Genomic DNA, 22,059 nt, shown 5'->3' with positions numbered 1-22,059 from the left:
CCCAACAACGACGCACATTAGGTGTTTGAATAAATGCGAAAGAGATAGAGAGGAGGAAAGGTGATCGGCAGCTCACCAGCCAACCTCGCTGGCGTTTATAACATTAGAACAACTGAGGTATTTACCAAGCAGGATTTAGAAATACATTGCAGTAAACAATCGATCGGGATAGCCTTGACATCCGTAGATGGCAACCGGAGTGAACTTTTGATGTCATGCCATTGTGGTGGCGCGGGAACCACTAAATGGAGACAATATTCATCTCGTCGTTGGCGCGTGGAAGACTATATTATCAAGAGATTACTGTCATTAAATGGGATATTTGTTGTAAGGCCATACAATAATTTTGTAGTTGCGCCAACAAATTATTAGACAGCTCATACGAGCAAGCGCAAACTGGTTGCACATTCAATGATTCATATCTGTTTAAGTCTATTCAAGTCTATTCAGGTGGGGTTCACCGTCAGGCTGTTGAGGACAAAAAGAGTTAAGAGTAGCAAACCCGAAGCCATAAACTCATGAGACTCTAGAACGTTGCTTGTATTCATAATGACAAGAAATGGAATAGGAAAAATTGTGGAGTTTCCCTTTGTTACACAAAAAAGAATATATGGGTTAGTAGGAAAAAATCTAAAGCACAAACAATTCCTACATTATCTTTTTGTGTATGTACAAAAGAATGAACATATAAGGAATCTATAAGCCATTCTGGTCTGCTATCTGCTCCATTCATTGATGTTCCTCTGATAAAAAAATGCAAGAGGATCATGTCTAGGAATGGACAGTCATCTTCTTATGTTTGCTGTTATATGGTGGCTGGCCCGGGAAGTTGGCCAGATAACAGCTCACCGGCGATGTAAGGATAGCAGCGATGCAAAGAATGCGCTGTGCTTTTCGGTGATAAGCTCACTTGCTCGAGTGCTCGTAGCTGAAGCTCTGATGGATAGTCTCGCACGCAGCCTATGCGAGGACCTGCTCCTGTTGTCCATCTGCAAGATAACTGCTTCCCTAGTTGATATGATTTGACTTCTTTATGTGAATTTAACCTTCTAACGACCGACTCTTCGTGAATGATCTTCGCTTTAGTATTCCCTTGATCTTCAGAGATGTTCGGCTTTGGAGATAATGAACTATCTTCAACAGGGGATTCCAATAGCAAATCATTATTACCACTGCTTCCCACATCTTGTTGTTCTCTCTCAAACATCGCAATCACTTCATCCCTGTTTGGTATCTCAAGATTGGTCAATTTTTTGCCAATGTTATGACGCTTTAAATCAGATAGTTCCATGGAAGACTGTTTTTGCTCAAATGAATCAGTTTTTCCTTCAGTTGATTCTTCCGTATGGTTCTCTTCACTTTCAAAGCCATTCAGCTTGACGATGAAGTCCTCCTCGAATGAGTGGTTCCTAACGTGATGGATACCCTCTTGGCTTTCAAAGCCATCATCCCTCTCATCAACAGGAGTCGTCTGAATGGAAGAAAATATGGATTTCAGGCGTTATTTACAAAATGATATCAAAGTGGAAAACATGAATGGCTTATACATTTTCAGGCAATATTTACCTTCACGTCAGTAAGATCCACATTGTTCTCTCTAAGGAATGACTTGAAGTCCTTGAAGTTTTCTTCCGTGGGTCGATAGTGTCCGCTGTGAGGCCAAACAGCCTGTCAACGAAGAGCGATAAATCGTTAATGTCGGACTCCTTTTTAATGGGGAAAAAAATCAGGACTTCGAATTGTAGAGTTGGTACCTTTAGAACACCATTGTCCACAACCAATCTCCCAGCAGCAGTTGTAGCTCCTCCAGCCAAGAAGCTCGAGTGCTGGAATGTACCTTTCTTCTTCTTTCCAACATACATGATCTTCGACGTGCTTAGGACAAAAATCCATTTTGTATTTCTAGCTTCTTCAGTTGTGTGGACGAGTTTCCCTGATTGTTTGTATACAAGTTTCCCATCTTCCACAATTACTTCGTATGCAAGCCTTTCCATCTAAAATAAAAGGAAACAAAATAAGTTCAATGTGCTATACTAAGAATAAGGAAATGAAGAACAATTGGATCAAGAAGTATTTACTTACAGGACCCAAATACTTGATGCACTGCTGCTGGAGTTTCCATCTTGGGCATTTTTCCACTAGATTTACTTCCTTCCCTTCTCCTATATCCAACCTGAATCCAGAAACAGGACATTTTATTCGAGTCCATGGTCTAAAAATGGTGCTTGCAAACATATTGTTGTAGCAAGAAGGAAATCTTACCAGTAGAAGAAGGGTTCTTTACTCTGACTATGAAGCCATTTCATGTAATAAAAATGTAAGTTGTGGCCGTAGCGATGTCGCGGATCAATCTGTATATATACATCAAGAATTACATCGGAACAAAACGAGGATAATGTATTAGAAGTTCTTGGTTAAAGGAAGTTTACTTACCGCCTCGAGCCAATGCTGCAAAGAAAGTTTTCGAGCTTTAGCATTCTTGGATAAGCCTTTTCCAACCTATATTGACGAAAGCCTGGTTAGATTTCTGAAACAAATATATGGTCAAACATTGTTCATAAGTTTTTTCTTTTTAGGAATTTCTTTGAATTCACCTTAGCTGCTCTAGTTCTCGCTCTCGACCACCGTGAGATAGCAGACTCTCGTTTTTCCATGTCGAAGAACGATATAGAGCTTCGCTTGAGTTCAGCAAAGTCCAAGAGTTTCCACCTACAAATATTGACAGTTTAATCAACGATGAAATAAGACAAAGATCACCTACACAAATAGAAGGGAAGGGAAGAAACGTACCAGCTTTGTTCAACAAGAACTGCACAATCTGCTAGCTTTCTTCTGGTGCGGAAGCTTTTATACACTTTCTGCAATTTTAAAGCAGCAGCATGCTTGGGATTGTTTGGATCCAAAACTGGTAACAATTGGAATCTTCCCATATCATTATCCGAATTTAGAGATTGTTTATCAAACTCTTCACTCTTCGGGCTGATCGATTCACCAACAATGTCATTTCCAGTTTCTAACGAAGTCTCGGTCGGCGCTTCCAAAGATACATTCCCAGAACCAACAGATTTCAATACTTTTGATTCTGAATCACTGCTTGTGAAACTAATGGACCGCATTAGAGTTTTTCCTTCATCTCCAAAACTACCGGATTTTATCAAAATGGATTCTAAACTATTCCCCAAATCAATATACTCTGCAAATGGACAGGAACTAGATATACCCATATGGCATAATAAGATCCTTTAATAACCTGTAAGAACAAGATTATGTATCAGATGGAATGACTATAGGCTATAGGCTAAAGCAAGCTACTAAAAGAAATGGAACAGATAGCAACAATTGATCACAAAAAGCAAAAGAGATCCTGATACAATAGAATTCAATGTCCATTAAAGTATGACCATAGATCTGCCTAACTAAACAGCAGCCTCATTGTATCTTTCTCTGTCTCTATTTTTCCTTTTAGCCGCCGCCGGCATCCGGCCGCCCCTATTAAGCCATCAAGATGGCAGCGAATCCCCAATCTCATTTCAAATTAAAACGCCGATTCCTAAAACCTCAATACTTAAATTCAAAAATCTATACAGACCGAGCACATCCATTCCAAGAACCAAAAATGAATTTCAGAAAGTTAACAGTAACGTCGAGTACTGACCTTGAAAAGGAAAACGATGAGAATCCGAAGGTTGAAGACGGAGGGATAAAGCTTTCAAGTTCTGCGTCTGAGTTAGTATGGAGTCCGAGTCCGATTGTTGAACACACTGGAATGGAAACTTTGAACGAAGAAGAATAAGAATTACAGAGAAAAGTAATGGAAGAAGAAGCGGATTTTGAAATGCCAATAATTCTGCGAGTGTTGGGGTTTATATAGGACCGCGTACGTCAATTCCTACCACCTCCCACCTTTTTCATTTTTTTAAGAAAATTCTGAATTTAAATTAATATTTTTTTTAATTTTCGGTTAAATTTCATGTCCAACCCGTAACACAAAATAATTTTTTTTTTAAATACCTATTTTAAAATTTTAAAATTTATTTTAAAAAATTAAGTTTTATTTTAGAGTATTTAATAAAATTAATAATTTATTAAATAAAAAAAAAAATCCAATGCAAAATTGATGCCAGCTTGGAGGTGAAGCTAAGATGAATTTCTTGGGAAAATTAAAAGAAATTCTGACATTTTCAAAATTCTGGGAAGTCATTTTCATTTCTGCTGTTTCAATGGAAAGTCCTTTATATATATAATATATATATATAAATATTTATTTATTTGGGTCAAAAATTAATAAAATAATATTTTAAAAAAATTGGACTTCTTCGTAAACCGCAATCGCCACTGCTTATGTCACCCTCCGTCGAAAGTAGCTTTATTCCCAAGTTTGTGTTTATTTTTCTTTTCCATCCCAAACATTTCCTTAATTTTTCCATTCAATTTCATTTCGTGCATTAAAAAATAAAAATAAAAAATGTGTAACGCCCATCTCCATCGAGATTTTAAATTCATGTGTGAAACTAAATCGTACTTGTTAGGATCGCTCAACAATGGACGCACTCGATCAAGATGAACACAAAGAACAGAATAATACAGAGAATGAAGAAAAGTACTTTGTAAACACAGACTTATATATGATTTTAATTTACTAAATATAACTTCAAAAATTTAATATCTCTATCAATTTTTTACCAAATATCTACCATATATATCTGTATCAAATCTTTATGAAATATCTTCTAAATATATCTTTACTATATCTCAACATCAGGCTCCATATCCAACAATCTCAACAGTATTGATCAACAGAGTCTTTTTTAGCATGCATTACTTCCACTTACGTGTTTCATATAAAAAATAAGATATTCATAGATATTTCTTTGACCATACTACTTGTAAAATCACTCTTATTCAGATGACCTCAGTTCATTTATACATTCTTATAGTTCATCGTATGATTCTAAAAAAATTAAAATTCATGCGCATAAATTTGATTTTATTAATTTAAAATATTTATCTAAGTTTATATGGGAATATTTTATAGATGGTGTCATAAAAGTCCAAAAAGTGAAACAAAAACTTAGGAAAAATGAAAAAATGTGTATAAAGTTTGAAATAATAAAATAAATGTTGGTGCTGGCATGCATGCATTTTAATATAGTTGTTTATGTATTATCTGTCATACTACCTTACAATATATGTTTTTTTGGATTCTGATTCTGATTTCTAAAATGCACCTTCTATCAACGTACACGTGGCTCAATCTTATCCACATGATTTACTCATACAATCAAAATTAATAAATACATTGGGTTACATAAAAATGTCCCACATTACCAATTAATACTCTATTAGTATTATTTTTTAAATAATAATGATACATATTTTGGATTAAAATTTAAATAACAAGAGTTTTTTTTTTTTTACACCAAATTTAAATAAATCAATGAATTAAGTTTATAAGAAATAATCATTTTTTTTTTATAAAATGATACGAATCTCCCACCTTTCATATTTAATAACGGCTGCGTGCTTCTTGAGGATCTCTCGTTCAAATTAATGAAATGTAAAAAATAATATTATTAATCGTGTAGTTAAATATGGATAGATCTCGCTATTTTTATTATTATTTATTTATTTTGACAACTGTATGTCATTTATTTATAATTATTTTATTACGAGAAAGTCAAACCTTTTAATTTCTAAATACTTTTCATTATTGGGCAGTCCCAACGTCATTTATTTATTATTATTATTATCATTGTACACATTATTGCCACTCATTATTCTGACATTTAAATTTTATTTTATTTCATCGACATTTGGGCTTCTTTCCCTTCACACTTTGATTTAAAATGGTAAATTAAAATTAGAAAAATAAGATATAGTGGAAGAAGTTTAATTGTAAATTAATTAATTAATTAATTAATTAAAAGGAGAGTGGATCGGATCTTTGATAATTAAATGCAATAAATTCTCATAATTAACTGCGAAATGTGAAATGATTGGAAGTAAAGAGGGAAAGGGGGGACTCGAAGCCGACAATTCGTTAGCAGTACAAGTAGTGTCGTTTCAGATCTGCATGCAAAATAATAATACAACTTAATTAATTAATTTTTTTTTATATTTTGTTTTAAATAAATAAATAAAAATATTTGATAAAACGTGACATGTAGGCGTGGGTACTCTGCATTGTACGAATTGGTTGACATCCACCTGGCGGAAATTTACTTGTCCACGTGATGCTGTCTATAGCAAACAATACAGCTCTTTACCACACAACCAAATCCCATGCCTGCCGCTGGGTTTTCCCTTTTTTTTCTCCTTCTGGTAGGAGCGGAAGTGATAGCCTCACCAACCCCTTTCTGTCACAGACCAATTACGGCCTGTACCCGCTTGAGACGAGATTCAAAACGTTATCCATGGATTGGATAAACGCGTTTATGTCAGCACCGACGATGTTATGTTACGTTCGTCGTGACTGTACGCGCCTGGCCGCGCGTGGGTCGTACAGTACAAAAGTTTGAAAGAAAACGTCAACACTGTTCTATTTAACTCAGATTATAATCCTTTTTGGAAAGAAAAATATTAGAATTTAGAAGTCAACGCTTCGCCTTGAGTTCGTTGACGCTTGCCGGATCGGTTGCTTTACACTCACGAAAATATTCCACTTTTTTACCACCTTTTTAAATATACATTTATTTCTATTTTTATAATTTTTAAAATATTACTAATTAAAACAATCACTTGGCTAGGTGGCATTTATTTGTTCCAAATTAATTATAAATAAATAAAATAGTTTCCGAATGTTTGGGCACTGTGACAGACAAGTAAAAAAGTGGAATGTAAAGAATGTGAGAGAAAGGGTATAACCGTCCATTGCGATCTGCCTAAGATGAGATGGACGGTGGTGGTTGAATGACAGTCGTTATCGCACTGAAAACAGCGTACACCTGTAAACACGCTGCTGTATACAAAATTTAGTATTGGGGGTTTGATTAGGTGCACTAAAGGTGCATGGACCACAATACAACCGCGTCAATCTGATTCTCAAAGGCCACACCCAACACATTACACGACACCAAATCTCACCCTCCTCGTGCCACGCTGCTGCACCCGACATTATAAAATTATTAACCTAAATCAACCCGAAGTTTTTTCGACCCGTTTTTGTTATCATTCAAAATGTTACTTAATATAAAATTGCTTAAAGTAAAATTCATTTAATATTCAAGTTTTTTTTAAAGCATTTTATAGTTATTTTATCATCAAGCATCATTCTCATTCGAATATGATATTGGTTTGTTCCTGTACCACTTATCTACTTGGGTTTCAAAGTCAAACTCAAGTTGACTATTCTAAACTAGTTCAAATAAGTTCGAGCGAGCACTTATTTGTACTTAAAAGTCAAATGAAGAATTGTACGTATCCATCATATTTTCTCTTTATATAATTTGAGAGAAAAATATTGACATAACTCAGTAGATAAAACACTAATTATCATTTGAGACGTATCTTAAAATTTATTGAATTTTTATTAATAAATATGATATAAATGTATTTTTGGCTTTTAAAATAATTTTTTAAAAAACTACCGTATTTAAGTATGAAAACCTAAAATAGGAATTTCAACGTTGTCTTGTTACATAAATCTGCCATCTACACACCTGTCTCAAGGTCAAACGGCAAAAAAAATTGACCAATTCTTAGCTCACAAGCTAACAAGAAAAATAAAAAATTATTTTAAAGATAACGGAAAAGACCAAAATACCCATGTTTGGTCTTAGTCACGTGATCGAACTTGTTGGACAAGTTGGATGTGTAAAAGTCGTTTAGAGAAAAGGAGGAAGGAATCAAAGTCAAAATTTCCTTAATATTGGTAGACGCGACCATTAGGGGAGACAAAAAGTGCATAAATTGGTAAGAAATTCTTCTATACTTATAAGGTAAGGTTTTACCTAAACTCGCCACCTTTTTCGTTTGACAAATTATAACTGAAATACTTTAAAAAAAAAAAAAAAAAACATTAAAAAACATATATGGATGAAGTGAAAATAAAATTATTGAAACGTCAAAATCGAGTGACGTGTTATATATATAAAAAAAATGTATATATTGTCGGTGTTGTTTAAGAAGCGTGTTATGTTAGATTCAAAAAACCCATTAAGCTAAGGATATAACGACCCATGTTCATGTTTCAGAATTTGGATTTGGCACCTGATGGTCTCGATATTTCCTTGCATCCGTTGCGACATAGTCACGTTAGCTGCTTCTCCCAAACCAACACTAGTAATTTTAGCATGCGTTGTCCTCACTTGCATGCATTCTAAAAAGATTTGTAGGAAAGTATTCTATATAGACTTCTTACGATTGAGCTACTGAAAAAATTGGGTAGTTTGTTGGTATAGGCCGTGAATTTTCAATTCTTTTAAATATTTTTTAATCATCATATTATCAAGATTGCTATTATTTGGCATCGATTCATTTAAGGTAAAAAATTACTCGGGGGTTTTATTTTATTATTATTATTATTATTATTTGGTTTAAAATGGTTGGGGGGCATGGATTTTGGTGAGATTTCACATCAAAATACTATAATTTGCAAATAAATAATGACAAATTTGTTTGGGCATTAGTGTGAAACTCCAAATTAGAAAAAAATTATATGCAGCCCAATCCGACAGAACAAGACAGTCGCCCGCAGACAGCCCACCAGACAGTTCCGTTGACTTTTCACTTCCTCTTCTGTCCTTTTTCAGCGTCACATATTCAACACATTACGGCGTCGTTTTGTATCTGGGCTTCTTCTGTCTAAGCCCAAAAGCCCATTACCATTGGGCTGATTGAATTTAGGATCACTTTCAGTAAAGGATAATGGGCCTAGAAGCCCATGGGCTACATGAATTAGTGGCCCAATAAGCAGCTGAAAACGAACGGCTCTCAACTTTTTCTCGTCGTCACTCGATTGACTTTGGCGCTTCGTTTCAACGTGGAGTTGAACAGAATTTGGAGGGAAATCACGGGATCGTCTCTCCCTTTTTCTCTCAGTGGTTCGAATATGATAATATTTTATGCCCTTTTCAGGTAATTTAAAAATGCATTTCTGAAGCTGAAGAACATTACACATGGCGTTGATTTCGATGCGGAATGTTCTACAAAAACATACCCCAGGTTATAATCCAACAGATTATGGTGAATACCCAATGTTTTGTCGGAGCGCACCGTCCTCCGATTGGTCGGCAGTTTCCTCTTCCTATACTGGTTTTGAAGGTACTGGTTGATACTTCATTGCCGATTTTCTTAATATTCATACATTATTGTCATTTTCAGTAGAGTTTTTACTTGAGCTGGGAATGGCGGGGATTGGAGGTGTTATTGTGAACTGCTGCGATTTCTGTTCCTGTTGCATCGAGGTTCATGATGCTTGTTGTAATAGTTTGCTGCCTTTCCCATTCCATGGAGCGGCAGATATTGGGGGTTCTCTGTTTATTTGTGGGGATTAAGGTTTTTATCGTTTTATTCCATCAGGGTTTTCTACAGTTGTAGGAAATTCGATCTCGTTGGTTGGGTCGTTTGTTGTTCTGTATTCTACTCGTATTTGTGCTTATGGGTTAATGTTTGGTAATTAGTGGTTAGCTACTTGCTTACATATGAATTTGTTCGTTGTTTGTATCTGCTTGTTTTGGTTTAGGGTCTCTTCCTGTTATAATTCTGTGCAAGAAGTGATTGTGTTCTTGATAGGAGTGTTATTAGGATAGAATTAGGGATGTTTTTGGGGTATTAAAGGTATGTTAGTAATGAGGTAATGAGTTGCTTGGGATAGAATTATTTAGATGGTTTTGACTTGGAGTGAGAGTATGTTAGTAATCTTTTGTATTTCAATATCATTTTGGTTCTGTTTGGTTCGATCTTGTAATCGTTCTTTTCCATATGCAACAGCACGACTCTGATGTACTGTCGATATCTTGCAGTCTTTATTGAATTTTGTTCTCTCTTGGTGGCATTTCATCGTAATTTTGACAGGCCGGTAAACTAAACTGCTGAGGGACGACTCGAAGGAACGGAGAGATGTTTGAGGTTGACGTTTTGGTGAATTGGAGGAGGCATGAGAAATGGTCTGCCATTGTGCTTTTGCTTGTGTCTGCCATGTTTTTCCATGTAAGAGGTACTTCTATAAACTCTTTCTAGTATCTTAAATGCTAAAATTCAATTCAAAAGTGACCTCCTTCTGTAACACTCACAGCATGCATTCTTTCCTGTGTTACCCAGCATTTGTTGGGATAAATATTGGGACTCATGTATCCAATCTTCCACCTGCTTCAAATGTGGTTTCAATGCTCAAACTCTACAAAATAACTCATGTTCGACTCTACGATGCCGATGCGCAATTACTCAAAGCCTTGGCAAACAGTAGCATTGAAGTAATGGTTGGTGTTACAAATGAGGAGGTTCTAAAAATTGGAAAGTCTCCATCAGTGGCTGCAGCTTGGATTAACAAAAATGTTGCACTTTATATACCTGCAACCAATATAACAGCCATTGCTGTAGGCAGTGAGGTTCTTACGTCTTTCCCCAATGCTGGCCCGTTCTTGATCCGTGTCATGAAATACCTTCATAAAGCTCTTGTGGCAGCGAACCTAAATCTTCAAGTCAAAGTTTCAACTCCTCAGTCTATGGATGTCGTTGTTACGTCGTTTCCTCCTTCCACAGCCACATTCAATTCTTCATTGAATTCCACCATTTACCCACTTCTTCAGTTTTTGAAAGACACCAAGTCATATTATATGTTGAATGTTTATCCTTATTATGGATACATGAAAGGAAACGGGATTTTCCCACTAGATTATGCTCTTTTCCGGCCGTTGTCTATTAACCGGCGGATTGTTGACCCGAACACACTCCTCCACTATACCAACATGTTTGATGCCATGTTGGATGCAACCTATCATTCAATAAAATCTCTCAACTTTTCTGGTATCCCCATTATGGTGACTGAATCTGGCTGGCCTTGGTCTGGTGGAGCCAATGAAACTTATGCAACCAAGAAAAATGCTGAGATATATGTGAACAATCTGATCGGTAGGGTTTTGAATGGCTCCGGTCCACCTAGCGAGCCAACTAATCCTGTTAACGCCTATGTATATGAGTTGTTCAGTGAAGACCAGAAGCCTGGGCCTATGTCAGAGAAAAACTGGGGAGTTCTTTCGACCAACGGTTCTGCTATATATTGTTTGAGTTTGATATCCAGCAGTGTCACTGGGAGTTCTTCTGTTGTTTACTGTGTGGCTAAAGATGGTGCAGATCCTGGTAAGTTGCAAAGTGGTCTGAACTGGGCTTGTGGGCAGGGTGGAGCCAATTGTTCTGCCATTCAACCAGGGCAACCGTGTTTTCTTCCCGATAATGTCGTAAACCATGCTTCTTATGCTTATAATGACTACTATCAGAAAATGCAAGGCAATGGCGGAACATGTGACTTTGAAGGCACAGCAACGTTAACTAATACTAATCCAAGTAAGTTCCTTTCTCCAAGTTCTTGATTTATCTAGGGGAAATGGGCTCCCAACTGAACCAATAGAGCTATTGGCTTGATCACAAGGTATGTTGGACCTGAATTGAACCAACTTACACTAACATGAACCAAACTGAGCCTAAACAGTCTGAATTTCACCTTCCCGATAGTACTCTATTTAATTATCAACTATCAAAATTTTTGTCCTCAATCCTCAAGAATTTCTTTTGCAAAGAATGTATTTTCTTGTTGGGTTTGTTAATAGTATCTAGGAAAAAGAATGCATGAAGAGATGTTTAGATGTGAGATCCCACGTCGGTTGGAGAGGAGAACAAAACATTCCTTATAAGGGTGTGGAAACCTCTCCCTAACAGACACGTTTTAAAACCATGAGGTTGATGACGATACGTAATGGGCCAAAGTGGACAATATCTGCTAGCGGTGGGCTTGGACTAGGGCTTGGGCTGTTACAAATGGTATCAGAGCCAGACACCAAGTAGTGTGCCAGCAAGGACGCTGGCCCCCAAGGGGGGTGAATTGTGAAATCCCACATCGGTTGGAGAGGAGAACAAAACATTCCTGATAAGGATGTGGAAACCTCTCCCTAACAAACGCGTTTTACAACCGTGAGATTGATAGCGATATGTTACGAGGCAAAACGGACAATATCTGCTAGCAATCGGCTTGAGCTGTTACATTAGAGCACTACTAAACACACTAATTTGTACTCGAGTGTCGAGTCTGAAAGTGCTTTCAGATCACCATTTGTACACTAAAGAAATCTCTTTTGCAAAAACCACCAATGTAACTTGAATGTTAGAGCCTGGAAATGCTTTCTACCACACACATAAACACATATACGAAATACAGTCGAGGAAGCGTATTCCGTATTCCTAATATGGGTGCCCTCTTGCAGGTCATGGCTCCTGTGTATACATAGGAAGGTAAGCAAAAAGAAGCTCCTGATGTTGTCTGCTATTTAGTTCTATAAAGCTCATATACGTATCTACACAATGGCTAATGTGTTTTCTGTAACAGCGCTAATGCAGGCGGTGGTAACACAGATGGGGGGGCGTCGGTCCCAGCTCCTTCACTGAGCCCGGGACCCTTCAGCAATTTTCCGAGTTCAAGTTCAAAACTTGAAGCCCAGCTATTTCACTTCTTGCTGTCATCCATGCTTTTGTCTGTTTCCTTTCTGCTTTGACTTCAACTTAATGTATCGTTTGTAGTTATATACGTATAATAAGATATTTAAGTATAATTAACTAGTTAAATTAAGTACAAAGTTTAATTTTTAATATTTATAATTGCTTATTGAAATTATTTTTTATTGGTTATTTGATGTTGTCTTAGTTTTGTATATTTTTCATTGAAATATATTGTATATTCTTTTATTAAAATTAATTGATTTTAATTGATGTATTTAACTAAAATTAATTAAATATCTCATTATTATAAATAAATCGTCTTAAATATTGATTTAATTGATTTTTAGTGGAAAAATTAACTAATTAATGTAATTAAAGATATTTATTACTTTTTCAATAACTTCAATCATCCCCGTGTTGTGCCTTGTAAGGCTACATAACCTTCAATGTTCTGATACCACTTGTTGTGCCGTAAAGCTAAAACTTCCAATGCTCTGATATTACTTGTTGTAGCGGAATGTCACAACCAAAATGTTCTGATACCCAATTGTTGTAGTGAAAGTGGAAGCAAACGCACTCATACGCCCACAAACAGTAATTAAACAAAGAGACAAAGATTTACGTGGTTCTGATAAAAGAAATTCCACTACATCCACATGTGGTAGCCAATCACTTTAATCAAAGTGTTTACAAGTATCTCTCACACTCTCACACTACAAAATCTCACAACAAAAGTTCGTCACAATTGCCTCTAGACAAATACAAAATAAGAATAATTCTACATAACTTCACACCTAAAAACAATGCTAGACAAACCTGTATATAGGTACATAACTTCACACCTAAAAATAATGCTAGACAAACCTGTATATAGGAATAACAGTACTAATCATCATCCATAAACTAAATAAAGGAGAATATTAATCAAAATGGTTATGAAAGAGTCATACCCAAAATAAATAAGAATATTAATTAAAATGGTTATAAATTAAATGAGATTTAATAACTGAAAGAAATAAGAATATTAATTAAAATGGTTATAAATTGAATGAGATTTAATAACGACCATTCATATAATTACAACTCATGGAGGATAGTCAATGAAATAAAAAACTTTATATTAAATTTGACTACTCTAACTTTTGAAATAAACGTTAACGTTGCTTTTAAAAAAATTACTGATTTAGTAAATTTTAGATTTATACATGGAAAATCACCTTATTAGTCTTTGGTAAATGTATAATAGATCATTAATCAGGTACAATTTCATATATTTAAAATACAAATTATATTTTGTTTAATTTAAATATTTTGATAAAATATTAACAAAAAAAAAAAAACAATTTAATCCCCAAATAAATGTCATGGTACTATATTAGATGAACAGACTTTCCACAATGATATCATATTAGCGGTTTTGGACTTCAAATGTCTCCCTCTAATAGAGAAAATATTATTTTATTATAAACTCATTATCATCTACTAAATTAGTTGAAATATTTATATTTATGCGTTGAAATCAAAATGTCAACTATTACTTTTTCCAGTTGGATTCACCTTCCGCTCATAAATTCAGTAGGATATCACACTCACAAGGCAGGCCTAGATCATAAATTCTCACAAATGTCGAAGCGTGGCTGATCCAAAACCACAATCGCTTGCATCAGACTCGGATTTATACCCTAAACCCCAACAGAGATTTCATTTTGAGGAGAAGCACAAATGGCGAAGAACATTTGGGAACTGAGTATTGAAGATTTTGTGGAGGCAGGCTTAAACCCAGAAGCGGCTCTGGAATTCCACAACATTCTGCAGAATGCGTTGTTCATGGTCAAAACATCAGACCCTAGAGACATTTGGCGTGAGCTTATGTCTCGAACCGTGTTGAAACCCTCACATCCATATGGGTTGCATCAGCTTGTTTATTTCTCTGTTTATGCTGATTGGAATTTCTCCTCCAATGGACCTCCTCCCTATTGGTTTCCTTCTCTGTAATGAATCTCTTAAACCCGATCATCAGTTTGCAGGGATTCTTAAGCCTTGTGTTCTAAATGTTTATGCTGTTTTCTACTTGTAGGCATCAATCTAAACTGACAAACTTGGGAAGGATTATGGAGCTATATGGTCCAAAGCTGTTGGGAGCTTCATATAAAGATCCCATCTCAAGTTTCAGGCTCTTTCAGGAATTCTCCTCTCAGAACCCTGAGGTTTTGATTCAAACTCTGTGCTGGGATTTTCCCATATGTTGCATTCATTTTGGTGATTACTGTCTTGTCTTTTGATGGCTATAGATTTACTGGTCAATTGTTTTGGAAGAGCTTTGTGTTACTTTTCAAAAACCACCGAGGTGTATTTTAGATATGACTGAGAAGTTAAAGGGAAAATGGCTCCCTGACTCCATTTTGAATATTGCACATTGTTGTTTGCTTCCTTCAAGTCGTCCATTTAGAGATGATAATATTTTGGCAATTGTATGGAGGGATGAAGGCTGTGATGATTCAAATGTGAACCATATGACACTGAAAGAACTTCGAGAGGAAGTAATGTATGCTCTACTCTTCGTTGGTTCTTTTTGGTGATAATTAGAAGGAATGAAGAGGTTTACTGATATTTTACTCTTTTTTAATGCGATTTTGGTATACTGTTCAGGTTGGTGGCTAATGCACTTGATGCAACGTTTTCAAAGGGCGATGCTATTGCCATTGATATGCCATTGACAGTCAATGCAGTTGTTATATATTTAGCTATTGTTCTAGCAGGACTTGTCGTCGTGTCGATTGCTGACAGCTTTGCTGCCAACGAAGTTGCCGTTCGTTTGCAGATATCAAAGGCAAAGGGAATCTTTACTCAGGTAATTTAAAACAAGCAATGGTGAGTGTAATAGCCTAAACCCACCGCTAGCAGATATTGTCCTCTTTGGACTTTTCCTTTCGGACTTTCCCTCAAAGTATTTAAAACGCACCTGTTAGGGAGAGGTTTCCACACCCTTATAAAGAATGCTTCGTTCTCTTCTCGAACTGATGTAGCAGACACGTTTTAAAAACCTTGAAGGGAAGCCCGAAAAGGAAAGCTTAAATAGGACAATAGCTTAAGCTGTTACAGTAAGAAATCTCTTAGAAATATACAGAATTTAACCCTTACTATTATATATGCTTTCATACAAGAACAAATTTTGAACATTTGGCTTTCTTTTTGTGTTCTTCAATGTTTAATTCTTATTTCATATTTCAAGCAGGATTTCATACTGAGAGGAGGCAGGAAGTATCCTTTATATAGGTGAAGTAAACAATGAACAACTCTACGAGTCATAACTTACAGTGACAAAAGCAATGTAGATGGAATGACATTAATAATTCATTCTCTGGTTTTTCAAGGCTTGTTATCACAGCTCGATTAATCTGTCAACTTAGAATTTAAGTCTTTCTTAGTAGGTTTCTTGGAAGTCTTAGTGCCTATGTTACCATTTGACCCATGGATTTAGCTGTTTAAGAATTCGTATCTGCACGACACTTTCTCATGGAAGTTTTTTCGGTTCGCAGTCGAGTTATAGAACGTGGATCATGTAAGGCTATTGTGATCCCCGCAACTGGAAACAGATTGGAAGTGAATTTGCGAGAACAGGACCTATCATGGGAAGAATTTCTTTCCACTGCAAAGGATCTTCCAAGGTAATGCAATGACAATGGTTACTTGTAGATTTCTTAACACTCTTAAATTCTGCAGCTGTTAAGGTTGTCTTCCAAAGATTACCGACAGTGCCGGTTATGTTTTATTTTGTAGATCAAATTATTACTCTCCAGTGTTTCATTCAATAGATGCCATGACTAACATTCTCTTCTCATCTGGAACCACAGGTAAAAAGCAACTCTAAGCACTACTTGTTTATACAATACGTTGGCATTGGTACTTACTATTTGTTTATAAACGTCTGGCCCAAATCAGGAGAGCCGAAGGCAATCCCGTGGACACAACTTTCACCCATTCGATGCACGGCTGATTCCTGGGCTCATATGGATGTTCAGGCTGCTGACATTGTCTGTTGGCCTACAAATTTAGGATGGGTGATGGGGCCAATTTCATTGTACTCATGCCTGTTAGCTGGTGCAACTCTTGCACTCTATCATGGATCTCCCCTCGGCTCTGGATTTGGAAAGTTTGTCCAGGTGAAATCTTTGTTCAAGTTTATAAAGTCGGTTACGGAACCGACCATCAGACTTGCTCTCCAGGATACTCGTTTCGGTTTTTATACATTTTCTTGCTGTGCATTTGTTTTAGGATGCAGGAGTGACCATTTTGGGAACAGTTCCAAGCTTGGTAAAAACATGGAAGGATACAAAGTGCATGGAAAACTTAGATTGGACAAAGATAAGGTAATAATTGGCATGTACTTATTGAGTTACCACATGAGTATCAGTTAATGGACATGGAAGCTGATATCTACAGGTATTTTTGCACGACGGGGGAAACTTCGAATGTCGACGATGACCTCTGGCTTTCTTCGAGGTCGTATTACAAACCGGTAATCGAATGTTGTGGTGGCACGGAACTTGCTTCATGCTACATCATGGGAAGTCCATTACAACCACAGGCTTTTGGAGCTTTTAGCACACCATCTATGACCACAGGATTTGTGATCCTTGATGAATATGGAATACCTTACGTGAGAGCAAGAAATATGCACATTTTTAAGTTGTTCGTGAATTTATCGACGAAGAAATCGAGTATCTTATATTTTCTTTCTTGTTATGAACAGCCAGAGGATCAGGCTTGCGTTGGTGAAATAGGATTATTCCCTTTGTATCTGGGAGCAAGTGACAGATTACTAAACGCTGATCATCATGAAGTTTACTTCAAGGGAATGCCAATTTACAAGGGAATGGTATGGTCAAGCTCAAACTCAAGCACACCTTTCTTGTAATTTATAGATTTCTTCCATTCTCAAGCCATCTTTTACCTGATTCGCTTCATTGCAGCAACTGAGGAGACATGGAGACATCCTTAAAAGAACTGTTGGAGGCTATTTTGTTGTTCAAGGTAGGGCTGATGACACCATGAATCTCGGCGGCATCAAGGTACTGACGTTTCTCCAGTAATAGTCGATAGCATCTGCATCTCAATAAAACTTGAATTTAGTGTTATGTAACAGCCCAAACCCACCGCTAGTAGATATTGTCCTTTTTAGGCTTGCCCTTTTAGACTTCCCCTCAAGGCATTGGCATTTAAAACACGTATGCTAAAAGAGGTTTCTAGACCCTTATAAAGGATGCTTCGTACTCTTCCCCTACCGACATAGAATCTCACATACAAACTCTATTACAAAACGACATACAATGTAGTTCTGAACATTTGGATCATATAACATCCGTTTCTTTCTAACACAATGTAGACAAGTTCGGTTGAGATTGAGCGCATATGCAACAATGTCGACGAGAGCATATTGGAAACGGCTGCAGTGAGCGTGTCGCCCACAGGAGTTGGTCCGGAAAAGCTAGTCATCTTGGTGGTGCTAAAAAGAGGATACAAAAGGTCCACAGAAGAGCTGAAAATGAAGCTGTCAAAAGCAATTCAAAGCAATCTCAACCCCTTATTCAAGGTAAGGATGCTATGGAAAGTTCATATTCCTTCAAGTTCATGTGAAAATTGAAATGAAATGAAATGAAATGAAATTGCAGGTTGGGTTTGTGAAAATTGTGCCAAGCTTCCCGCGAACTGCTTCTAACAAGTTACTGAGAAGAGTTCTGAGGAAGCAGATGAAGGATGAGCTCTCCTCTGCTGGAACTAAACTTTAGAGACAAGAAAATAAAAAATATATATGTAATAATAATAAAAATATAGTAAAGTTTTAAAACTTTATATTATACGGGAAATGAGGGGAAATTAAATTACGCGTTACACCAAAACAAAATTCGTAATCTCTTCCCCTTCTATATGTATTTATGTACATACCCTACATCTCTGAAAATACCATAATGCCCTCCCCGTTTCCCGATTTCGATTGAGGGTATTTTCGTCAATTACACCTCCACGCAGCACCCTGATTGTACAAACCCGGAGAACTCTTCTGGAATACTCATTTTCGTTGTTTTACTATTTTGCCCTTCTTCCTTATCCATCAGACAGAAATTCTGCGGCGCCCCTTGGTACTCCGACCCGGTCACCAGAAGCTGGGTTCCGATCACCATCCCACAGGCTCCGACTCTCACCGACGGCGCTGATTCCGACCAGTTTTTCAGTTTTCCGTCTTTACCCATTCCGACGCATGCTCGCGGGCAGCGTCCGGTCTCCCACGCCTGATCCACGACCCTCCACTCGCCGGAATCGAGATCGTAGACTTCGGCGCTGCTGTCGAACATTCCCTGTCGTTCGGTGTCGTAGCCGCTCACCACCCAGAACTCGCTGCCGACCATCAGCCCTTCGCACTCGTCCCTCCTCTGATTCATTTCCGGCAACTCGGTCCACTCGTCGCTTCTCAGATCGTAGACCCAGGCGGATTTCAGGGAGTTCTTACTCCCATCGTGGCCACCGGCGATGTAGATTCGGCCATCGGAAGCCCCAATTGCAAAAAAGGATCGCTCAGACGGCATATCTTTGCCCTTCCTCCACGCACATGTAGTGAAATCGTAAACGAAAACATCGACAATCGGATCGTAAGTCTCTGGGTTCCACCCACCCATAACAACCAATTTTCCTTCGGTGCTAGCTATGTGGCAGAACAAAGGGAGCCCATCAGGGTATTGAGGAATCGCAGAGATTCGGTCCCAGGATTGACTCAGTGGGTCGAAAACGGTGATTCCATAACTGAGTGAGGTGCAGAGCTTCCATCCAGTGGCAGTGTAAGCAGGGGGAAGTGCCTGAATCAGACAAGCAAGATGACGGGTAGCGCCAGATTTGCGACGGTGGTAATAGAAATCGCGGCTTGAAATAAGCTGATGCCAGCGGCGGCAGACGGCGGAGGCGAGGCGGTGGGTGGTGTAAGGCAACCGAGTGATGCAATCGAGGCCGAGTTCTTCAGGGAGACCCGGAATCAACTCAGAGAATTGGAATTCAAAGGTTTCCATTGAAAAGAGTGAGATTTAGATCGATTTTCTTTGGTACTCAGGATTTTGATGCTTTCATATCCTTCACTCTGCTATTTATAACACCCGACTATATAAATCCAATAACCAATTTTCTTTTAATTATTTTTCTTTATATATATATATTTATTTATATTAACGGTGAATTAACGGCGGGATTTAAATAATTATTCATGGCCCAAACTCCCCAAACTCAAACGTTATCCCTTTTTCACGCCGCAAGGACCATATCGTACTTTCATGTCCCATTGCCTTTTTTTTTTTCTTTTTTTTTTTTTTTTTTAATTCTAAAGCTCAAAATGCATAATTAGTAAAATTAATAAACTTAACGAAATGACAAATTTAGCCTCTCAACTTACACATTTTTTAAAATATATATTTATTTATATATATAGAAAAATATATATTTCGGCCCTTAAAAAGGAAAGAGACTTGGATAGGATAAGGCGACTGAAGAGTATGCTTTGGTTTCGAAGTCTTCCCGCCTGTCGTTGCGTGTGGTCCCACGACAGATCCATGCCGGTAGGACATCGACACGTGGATATAATTATTTAACTAATTTCTGACTGTCCAATGATAGGATTACACTTGTAATGGAGAAATTCTCTATTTTCTCTCTCTCTCTCTTTTTTTTTCTTTTAAATATTCCCATTGATATTTTTAACGTGTTTTGTATTATTTATTTGGATTAAAGAATTATAATATTTTTAAATAATTTATATCCTGAATTAAATAAAGATGAAAGATTCGAATTCTTTACCTTATAATTCCTAATTTTTTCGATTAATATAATTGATTAAAGATACAATTAATTTTAAAAATTAATATTATTAATTTGGATTGAAAAGTAAAATATTTATTGAATATTGGATAAAATTAATGTAAAGTAATTAGTTGGATAAACTTGGAAGACACAAGAGGGCCACCACTCACAAAAACCTTCTAGAAGGTTAAGAAAAAAAAAAATACTAATTTTTGCAAAAAGATAAATATAGAAAAAATAGAGCTTAGAGCACAGCTCAACTTGCAAAATTTGAAAATTAGGGTTTTTTTTTTTTTTAGTGTCCATTATGGCTATGAAAATGACAACTTTTTTCTTCCCACTTTCCCCAAAAAAAAAAAAAAAAAAAAAAAAGCTTCTAGAAGATTGATGGCTGGCATAGTGAATAAGCAACTAGTGTTTTTTTTTTTTTTTTTTTTTTTTTTTTTTTTAATAAAAATAATGAGGTAAAATTGGAAAATCAATTTCCGATTAGAACGGAAAACTTTCCAAAAAAGTATTTGGAGGGTTGTTCACGGGTACGTTTTGTATTTTCCTTTCCCATATTGATAATTAAAAAAGACGTGGAGAATAGGATCTACAAAAGGAAGGTCATAATTAATACCATAGTTCGAAAGGAGTATCCACGAAACTACTATACATGGACGCTCGCTCTAATGGACTTAGCTTACTTGAAAATAAACGTTTGTCCTGTTCATTTATTGTAAACAATTTGTTAAATTAAATAATAGGAAGAAGGGCTTATCGTGAATAAAGGAAATAATGGGGCCAAAAAGAGATATCGGTTGATTTGAGTTCAAGTAATGATATTGCAAATATGAAAAATAGTGGACTAAAATGCAAAAGTTGAAAAGGTTGAAAAGGAGAAGCAAGTTGTAGGGAGGGAGCAAAAAGCAAAAGAAATGGGGCCTAGGGAGGTAAAAAGAAAAATGTTTTTATTTATTTGGAATTATATGTGGAAAATCAACACAAAATAATTGGTGTCACATGCCATAAAGTCTATATATCTTATTATAATTTATTACATTATTTTAATTTTGTATTGTCACACTCATTCATAGTATCCAAACCAATCTTTATCTTTAATCAATCCCTTTGTTCAGATATATGTCCACTTCAATATATATATTTTTTTTTATAACTAAATTTATTTATTTATCTAATTTTACAAAATTTTCAATATTTAAGTTAAATTTTAGAGTTATAAAGAAGTGTAATAAATAAAATTAAAAACCAAATTTTTATTTATGACCTTATTTAATCTATTTTTTATCTACCTTTTATTTGTTTTGAAAATAAAGGAAATCTTGTTATTATTATTTTTTTAAAAAATAAATTTTATAAATTTTATCTAGATAAATTATTTTTTTTTAGAAATATATTGTTTAAAAAATTATTCCAAGCATGCTCATAATCTCACACCGACGTGTCACTAAAAATGTTAATGTGATTAAAAATTAATTTAAGGGAGAAAAAATCAATTTGTTGGACCCACAATAAAAAAAAAATTAAAAAAAAAAATTGTTTAATTTTCGCATGTCATTCTCACTTATT

The 22,059-nt window shown here is 36.1% G+C and overlaps 4 protein-coding genes across 5 annotated transcripts; 2 read left to right on the top strand and 2 right to left on the bottom strand.

The window, feature by feature from the left end:
• Nucleotides 1–519: 519 nt before the first annotated feature.
• LOC111795739 (IQ domain-containing protein IQM2) lies at nucleotides 520–3,835 on the bottom strand. Its single transcript, XM_023678303.2, has 9 exons — nucleotides 3,656–3,835; nucleotides 2,791–3,250; nucleotides 2,595–2,709; nucleotides 2,434–2,499; nucleotides 2,263–2,351; nucleotides 2,083–2,173; nucleotides 1,755–1,994; nucleotides 1,567–1,668; nucleotides 520–1,471 (listed from the first exon to the last, which is right to left on the bottom strand). Exons 2-9 carry the CDS (start codon nucleotides 3,222–3,224, stop codon nucleotides 806–808), a joined length of 1,803 nt encoding a protein of 600 aa, XP_023534071.2. The 5' UTR covers nucleotides 3,225–3,250; nucleotides 3,656–3,835; the 3' UTR covers nucleotides 520–805.
• A 5,134-nt stretch (nucleotides 3,836–8,969) lies between these two features.
• On the top strand, nucleotides 8,970–12,800 carry LOC111795600 (glucan endo-1,3-beta-glucosidase 4). 2 transcript variants are annotated; one of them, XM_023678123.2, is made up of 5 exons: nucleotides 8,970–9,261; nucleotides 10,015–10,149; nucleotides 10,261–11,502; nucleotides 12,417–12,444; nucleotides 12,539–12,800. In XM_023678123.2, the coding sequence occupies exons 2-5, from the start codon at nucleotides 10,104–10,106 to the stop codon at nucleotides 12,702–12,704; spliced, it is 1,482 nt and encodes a 493-aa protein (XP_023533891.2). In that variant the 5' UTR covers nucleotides 8,970–9,261; nucleotides 10,015–10,103; the 3' UTR covers nucleotides 12,705–12,800. The 2 variants fall into 2 exon arrangements, with proteins under 2 accessions (XP_023533891.2, XP_023533890.2); XM_023678122.2 differs by having other exon boundaries at nucleotides 10,015–10,156.
• A 1,390-nt stretch (nucleotides 12,801–14,190) lies between these two features.
• AAE18 (acyl-activating enzyme 18) lies at nucleotides 14,191–18,662 on the top strand. Its single transcript, XM_023677927.2, has 14 exons — nucleotides 14,191–14,639; nucleotides 14,726–14,855; nucleotides 14,940–15,193; nucleotides 15,298–15,499; nucleotides 15,884–15,924; nucleotides 16,188–16,316; nucleotides 16,429–16,502; nucleotides 16,591–16,811; nucleotides 16,924–17,018; nucleotides 17,092–17,308; nucleotides 17,402–17,527; nucleotides 17,622–17,720; nucleotides 18,035–18,241; nucleotides 18,321–18,662. The coding sequence occupies exons 1-14, from the start codon at nucleotides 14,371–14,373 to the stop codon at nucleotides 18,435–18,437; spliced, it is 2,181 nt and encodes a 726-aa protein (XP_023533695.2). The 5' UTR covers nucleotides 14,191–14,370; the 3' UTR covers nucleotides 18,438–18,662.
• LOC111795480 (F-box/kelch-repeat protein At2g44130-like) lies at nucleotides 18,479–19,731 on the bottom strand. The gene has a single exon (XM_023677929.2). The coding sequence runs from the start codon at nucleotides 19,704–19,706 to the stop codon at nucleotides 18,663–18,665; it is 1,044 nt and encodes a 347-aa protein (XP_023533697.2). The 5' UTR covers nucleotides 19,707–19,731; the 3' UTR covers nucleotides 18,479–18,662.
• Nucleotides 19,732–22,059: the final 2,328 nt, after the last annotated feature.

This window comes from Cucurbita pepo, chromosome 5, assembly GCF_057944985.1.
Source record: "Cucurbita pepo subsp. pepo isolate OVF chromosome 5, ASM5794498v1, whole genome shotgun sequence".
Taxonomy (NCBI): Eukaryota; Viridiplantae; Streptophyta; class Magnoliopsida; order Cucurbitales; family Cucurbitaceae; genus Cucurbita; species Cucurbita pepo.
Note: the sequence above shows the minus strand (reverse complement) of the source record. Positions and strands in the feature narration are given on the sequence as shown.

Excerpts from the sequence above, each read along its gene's own strand:
- LOC111795739 (XM_023678303.2), bottom strand. The coding sequence starts at position 3,224 with ATGGGTATATCTAGTTCCTGTCCATTTGCAGAGTATATTGATTTGGGG. Across the intron at positions 2,500-2,594 it reads CGAGAACTAGAGCAGCTAAG|GTTGGAAAAGGCTTATCCAA; the intron begins GTGAATTCAAAG and ends TCGTCAATATAG. Across the intron at positions 1,669-1,754 it reads TGGACAATGGTGTTCTAAAG|GCTGTTTGGCCTCACAGCGG; the intron begins GTACCAACTCTA and ends CTTCGTTGACAG.
- AAE18 (XM_023677927.2), top strand. The coding sequence starts at position 14,371 with ATGGCGAAGAACATTTGGGAACTGAGTATTGAAGATTTTGTGGAGGCA. Across the intron at positions 15,194-15,297 it reads GAACTTCGAGAGGAAGTAAT|GTTGGTGGCTAATGCACTTG; the intron begins GTATGCTCTACT and ends TATACTGTTCAG. Across the intron at positions 16,503-16,590 it reads CTTCTCATCTGGAACCACAG|GAGAGCCGAAGGCAATCCCG; the intron begins GTAAAAAGCAAC and ends GGCCCAAATCAG.
- LOC111795600 (XM_023678122.2), top strand. The coding sequence starts at position 10,060 with ATGTTTGAGGTTGACGTTTTGGTGAATTGGAGGAGGCATGAGAAATGG. Across the intron at positions 11,503-12,416 it reads GTTAACTAATACTAATCCAA|GTCATGGCTCCTGTGTATAC; the intron begins GTAAGTTCCTTT and ends GCCCTCTTGCAG. Across the intron at positions 12,445-12,538 it reads TCCTGTGTATACATAGGAAG|CGCTAATGCAGGCGGTGGTA; the intron begins GTAAGCAAAAAG and ends TTTCTGTAACAG.
- LOC111795480 (XM_023677929.2), bottom strand. The coding sequence starts at position 19,706 with ATGGAAACCTTTGAATTCCAATTCTCTGAGTTGATTCCGGGTCTCCCT.